Here is a 6231-nt window from a genome sequence, read left to right on the forward strand (position 1 = left end):
GGTGCAGCCGTCTGCCAGACTCTAAGATACAAGAGTCAGGAGCGTTCCACCTTCCACGGCCGCCCCTGACATCGTGAAGGTCCGTGTCTCAGGCACGTCTGCCTGGGAGCCACCAACGATGACACCCAGAGAATAGCACCTGGTCTACATCCTCCCTCGAGAAAGTTCCCTCTCCGCCACTTGGCTGACGTGTCTCTCTGTCCCTCCGAGCTGAGCGGAGAACTCTCCGGGGCCCGTGACACACATCCCCGTCGTCCGAGCAAGGGCAAAAAGTCAGCTCACGCCAGGGCACAGACGGACCTTTATAGCCATTTCTTAGACATCTCTTCATTGACTTTATGGGGGTGACGTTGGTTAATACAATTATACCGGTTTCCGGGGCAACAATTCCACAAGACGTCACCTGTACCCTGTATGGTCTATTCACCGCCCCCAAGTCCTTCCATCACCCCTCGACAGTTAGTATTAAGTTCCTTTTCAAACACTTCTGTGCTTTCAAACCTCTCCCGGGGGAGACCCACCCGTCTCCCCACCCGCCATGGAAGCCGGCACGTGAGTGTGGGATATTTCAGGGGACCCCTTTACGAATTCCCCGTTTGCCGTGAATGTGCCCCCTGTCTGATCTCAGACTCAACGGCCACGTCCGAAACTCTGACCCGTATTCATCCTCATCGAATCCCACTCCCCCGGATCCACCCACCCAAATCACTCCCTTTTTTTCCCTCTTCCCTGAAACTCTTACGAGAGCGAATAGAATTTCTTTCTTTTTTCTTTGACGTCCGAGGACGTTATAACGTTTTTTTCTGTCCCTCCGGGGACAAAAGAAAAAAATGTTTTCAGCCCCAGCACCAAAGCGCCTGGCACCCACAGAGCATCCAAGAATTTAAAAAAGAAAAGAAAAGAAAAAAATATAGCAGAAACCAACAGTCATGCCACCCAAAATAATACCGCCGTTTGGGTCCCAGGGTCTGCCAGAAAGATACCGACGCATCAAGAGGTCACAGGGAGACGCACCCCCGGACCGGTTCTCCGTGGCGGTTTTCCCGTGGAGCGATGGTGCCCTCGAAATGCCGCCCCCATCCGACCTGTCTCTCTCTGCAGGTGACACAAATCGTGTGTGTGTGTCTGTGTGTGTGTGTGTGTGTGTGTGTCTCGAAATGCCGCCCCCATCCGACCTGTCTCTCTCTGCAGGTGACACAAATCGTGTGTGTGTGTCTGTGTGTGTGTGTGTGTCTCTCGAAATGCCGCTCCCATCTGGCCTGTCTCTCTCTGCAGGTGACACAAATAGCGCGCGCGCGCGTGTGTGTGTGTGTGTGTGTGTGTGTGTGTGTGTCTTGGGGACCCGGAGGTGAATAGTCTATCAGCTTCTGCCCGCCCTTAGTCCATCACTCTGCCTCCCAGACCCTGGGCCGTTCTGCTGGCCTTGCGTTAAGTGGCTTAGCCCTCAGGGTGGACCCTGGGCGTGACATCATCCCACAAGAAGCATAGTCTCTGATGAGCTCAGAACGGAGTCAGACGGAGTCCCTGTGTGAGGAACGGGTCGAGCCACTTCTGGATGCCCCCCTCTCTCCTCCCGCCTGGTGGCCGCTGGGGTGGTGGCCGCGTCCAGCAACACGAGGTGGGGTGGGTGGCGTGTTGAGGGGCAGCCCCCTCTGTGTCCAGGGGGGGTGTGGTGGGGGGGACAGAGAACACTCCCATGGGGAGGGAGGAGAATTAACGCCAAAGCATGAAGGAGAGTGTTCACGGGGTCAGTCCACGGGGCTGTCGTCCGGAGGGAGTGTTGGCAGAGTGACCGGTGGATGTCAGGGTCCTCAGACGTTCTCCGGAGCTGCGGGGGGAGGCACCAGAAATGTCACAGCCGGTCTGAGAGCATTATTATCACCTTTGCAACATTGTTTCTCTATTTGTTGAGCATTTACCCCCCTCACCCCACCCACCGGAAACATCAATGTGTTTTCCGTTTCCTAAGGAACTAATTCATCAGTTGATTCCCGAATGTGCCCCCACCGGGAACCGAACCCAGAGGCGGATTTCACGGGGGGGGGGGCGCCCTGGACCCCGACATTTGAAGGGCCCCTCCAGACCCCAACTTGACACTTTTTTTCTAACGATACCCTGTTGGGCTTCCTCTGCGCTGTGTTAACATGAATACTCCATATTTTTTATTTCTTTAAAAACATGGTGATGCCTGACCTGTGGTGGCTCAGTGGATAAAGCGTCGACCTGGAAATGCTGAGGTCGCCGGTTCGAAACCCTGGGCTTGCCTGGTCAAGGCACATATGGGAGTTGATGCTTCCAGCTCCCCCCCCTTCTCTCTCTCTCTCTCTCTCTCTCTCTCTCTGTCTCTTTCTCTCCCTCTCTCTCTCCTCTCTAAAAATGAATAAATTAAAAAAATAAAAATAAATTAATTAATTTAAAAAACCATGGTGAACATGTATTTTTATTTTCCTTGTCTCTCTCTCTCTCTCTCTCTGTTTATTTTTCTTTTTTAAGGGGACCATTATTTTCTTCTGCGCCCAGGGCCTCAGCTGACCTTCAACTGCCTCGGATCGAACCCATAGCCTTGGCTCAGCAGGACGACGCTCCAACCTACTGAGCCGCCCGGCCAAGGTCTGTTAAGGCCGTTTGAACAGCATAAATAAATGGAATAACTCTCTCTCTCTCTCTCTCTTTCATTAAGAGAAATGTTTTCCTTCTGCATATTTGCACCCGGTTCCGGCCGTAATCTCACCACGGGCTCACGGGTGCTGACGAATCAGCACCAAGGGTGTGGTCGGAATTAAACCCTGCTTCTGTTGTGATCCTACGTGTTGTCAAAAAAGCAAGGTTTTGGCCCTGGCTGGTTGGCTCAGTAATAGAGCGTTGGGCTGGCGTGCAGGAGTCCTGGGTTCGATTCCCGGCCAGGGCACACAGGAGAGGCGCCCATCTGCTTCTCCACCCCTCCCCCTCTCCTTCCTCTCTGTCTCTCTCTTCCCCTCCCGCAGCCGAGGCTCCACTGGAGCAGAGATGGCCCGGGCGCTGGGGATGGCTCCTTGGCCTCTGCCTCAGGTGCTAGAGTGGCTCTGGTCGCGACAGAGCGATGCCCCAGATGGGCAGAGCATCGCCCCCTGGTGGGCAGAGCATCGCCCCCTGGTGGGCGTGCCGGGTGGATCCCGGTCAGGTGCATGCAGGAGTCTGTCTGACTGCCTCCCATTTCCAACTTCAGAAAAATACAGAAAAAAAAAAGCAAGGGTTTTTTTGTTTTTTGGTTTTTTTTCCTGCCTGTTGCCTTTTCCTGCGTACTTTGAGGGTGTGGTGTTAACCTAGGCTCGCCCCGCGGGGATGGGTCAGTACCGCCCGTCCACCAGCAGAGGGCGGTCACGGACAGCTTCTCAGCCTTTCAGAATTTGCAGAAATTCTTTTAAAAAAAAAAGAACAGGATCATTTACAACAACATGGATGGACCTTGATAACATTATACGGAGTGAAATAAGTAAATCAGGAAAAAATGAAGAACTATATGAATCCATACATAGGTGGGACATAAAAATGAGACAAGAGCGTGGTGGTTACCAGGGGCGGGGAGGAAGGAGAGGGAAGGGGTGGGAGGAGGGGAGGGGCACAAAGAAAACCAGATAGAAGGTGACAGAAGACAATTAGACTTTGGGTGAGGGGTATGCAGCATAATCAAATGTCAAAATAACCTGGAGATGTTTTCTCTGAACCTATGTACCCTGATTGATCAATGTCACCCCATTAAAATTAATAATAATAAAAAAAGACCAGGAAAAGAAGAAGAAACAAGACCATCGGGGCAGGTCACTGCGGATACCCTCCTCTGTGGATGGGGTGCAGGCTCCCACCGAACCCCAGACGGACTCGGGCACGGGGTGCTCTCCCAAACGAACCCCGACAGTTAAAATCTGAGGCGGGGTCTGTGCAAGAAAACGTCCCCTAGCTATGTGCTCTCTTCCGTGACGCCTTTAGGGCGTTCAGCGACCTGCATTGGAGACCTCTGTTCCCCCCCACACACACCCCCAAAATGGCTGAGCGGGGGTGACTGTCCACACCAGGGAGCCTGGACCCACCAGCAAACCAGGGAGACCCCCACACACCCCCGCCCTGTTCCCCAAGGCTGGAGTCCAGCCTCTGAATAACAACAGGACGGTTTTCAATTTTGTGTTTCTTCTCCCCGTTTTCTTGATGGGGTGGGGGTGGGGCGGGCGTGCAAACGTTTCTGGTTCAACCCAGATATTCTGTTTTCCAGATTCGCTGGTGATGAAAATTTCACAGAATAAAAATAAAAAAATACAGAAACAATAACTGGGCCAGGCTAGGTAAATGCACAACCCTCCCTCCCACCCAGTGGTCCCCAACCTTTTTTTTGGGCCACGGACCGGTTTAATGTCAGAAAATATTTTCACGGACCGGCCTTTAGGGTGGGACAGATAAACGTATCACGTGACCGAGACAAGCGTCAAGAGTGAGTCTCAGATGGATGTAACAGAGGGAATCTGGTCATTTTTAAAAAATAAAACATCATTCAGACTTAACTATAAATAAAACGGAAATAGTGTCAGTTATTTATTCTTTCTCTGCGGACCGGTACCAAATGGCCCACGGACCCGTACCGGTCTGCAGCCCCGGGGGTGGGGGACCACTGCTCCCACCTATCCACTGATTCTCACGTGCTGGTTTATGTGCAGTTTCTTGGCCGTTGACCCAACTCTTTCAGGACAGAGAACTGTTCGGAGAAGCTAACAAAACGCTGAGCTTTCTCTACCGTGAAAACGTATGCCTAGTTTTCTCTACCGGCACCCTCGGGTCCCGAGGGAAGGAATCCCTTCGTTAGACGACGGGGGCGTCTGTTTCTAGGGAACGGAGCCAGGGACAGATACCGTTCCGGGGAAGCATTTTTTATCCACGGTTCATAAATAGAAAAAAAAAAAAAAAAACTCTGAGAGGCACTTGCCGCTGGTTCGGAAGCAGTTCCTTCTCCGGTTGCGTTGGAAGTAGCCGGCCGCCGCGCCCACCAGGGTCACCACCACCACGGACACGATGGGGGACACGATTTTCGCTACTGTGTTGCCTATGAGGGGAGGAGAGAGAGAGAGAGAGAGAGAGAAAGAGAGAGAGAGAGGGGAGAGGGAGAGAGAGAGGGAGAGAGGGAGAGAGAGGGGGGAGAGAGAGAGGGAGAGAGAGGGAGAGCGAGAGCAAGAGAGAGGGAGAGAGAGAGGGAGACAGAGGGAGAGAGAGAGGGAGAGAGAGAGGGAGAGAGAGGGAGAGCGAGAGGGAGAGAGAGGGAGAGAGAGGAAGAGAGAGGGAGAGAGAGAGGACAGAGAGAGGGGGGAGAGAGAGAGGGAGGGAGAGAGTCGGACAAGGTCGGGTGAGCGAGGATAAAAAAGAGAAAAAAAATTAAGAAAGAACATGGCCGGTGGTAACATCATGCGTTTGAAAGAACTTTGCAATTCCCCTTCCCGGCCCAGGACGGGCCATTGCCACAACAAGCACGAGAAAGTGACCCTGGTTTGGTCCCCGACGTGAGCTGATAAACTGAGTCGTGTCTGTGTTTTGGTTCGTTGGCTTGGGTGGACTCGCCCCTCTTTGGACATAGCGTGTCAACTCATGCAAAACGGTGTTCAGCCAGACTGTGTCCAGACAGCGCTGCCCACCAAGGCCGCTGGGTCCCGGGACACATGGGCTCACGCAGGATGCCGAGACGTGTCAGTCACGTGTAATGCAGAGCTCTAGAGCAGGGGCTGGGAACCTTTCTGGCTGAGAGAGCCACGGACGCCACAGATTTTAAAATGTCATTCCGTGAGAGCCATACAACAACCCGTGGACGTGACGCATCATCCAATAAAAATGTGGTGTTGTCCCGGAGGACAGCTGTGATGGGCTCCAGCCACCCGCAATCATGAACATGAGCGGTAGGAAATGAGTGGATTGCAATACATGAGAATGTTTTATATTTTTAACGTTGCTACTTTTTTATTAAAGGCTGGTCTGCGAGCCAGAGGCAGCCATCATCATGGTCGTGAGCCCTAAGTTCCCGACCCCTGCTCTAGGGTCTCCGGCACAAGAGAACTGAGGCTGGGGAGCTTGGACAGACAGTCAACACTCCCCCCAAAGTGTATATTATTGCTCCCTCCTTCATTAAAAAAAATAACAATAATAATGAGATAAATAAATAAAGCCAGTTTTACGAAGGAGCAGCCCCTGCTTCCGTCCCAGAGGGAGTGCCTGGCGTGA

The 6231-nt window shown here is 52.7% G+C and overlaps 1 protein-coding gene and 1 long non-coding RNA gene across 5 annotated transcripts in view; one reads left to right on the forward strand and one right to left on the reverse strand.

The window, feature by feature from the left end:
- Positions 1-283: 283 nt before the first annotated feature.
- The window catches only part of XG (Xg glycoprotein (Xg blood group)), a 43390-nt gene continuing 37442 nt past the window's right edge, over positions 284-6231 (reverse strand). For all 4 annotated transcript variants that reach the window (XM_066249881.1, XM_066249878.1, XM_066249880.1 and 1 more), the window contains 2 exons: positions 4952-5068; positions 284-1828 (listed from right to left, as the gene is read on the reverse strand). In XM_066249881.1, the coding sequence (XP_066105978.1) occupies positions 1812-1828; positions 4952-5068 (134 nt within the window). In that variant the 3' untranslated portion in view covers positions 284-1811. The remainder of the gene's footprint in view (positions 1829-4951; positions 5069-6231) is intronic.
- Positions 1236-2656, forward strand: LOC136317231 (uncharacterized). Its single transcript, XR_010727850.1, has 2 exons — positions 1236-1275; positions 2494-2656. It is a non-coding gene; the product is annotated as an uncharacterized lncRNA (long non-coding RNA).

This window comes from Saccopteryx bilineata, chromosome X, assembly GCF_036850765.1.
Source record: "Saccopteryx bilineata isolate mSacBil1 chromosome X, mSacBil1_pri_phased_curated, whole genome shotgun sequence".
Classification (NCBI taxonomy): domain Eukaryota; kingdom Metazoa; phylum Chordata; class Mammalia; order Chiroptera; family Emballonuridae; genus Saccopteryx; species Saccopteryx bilineata.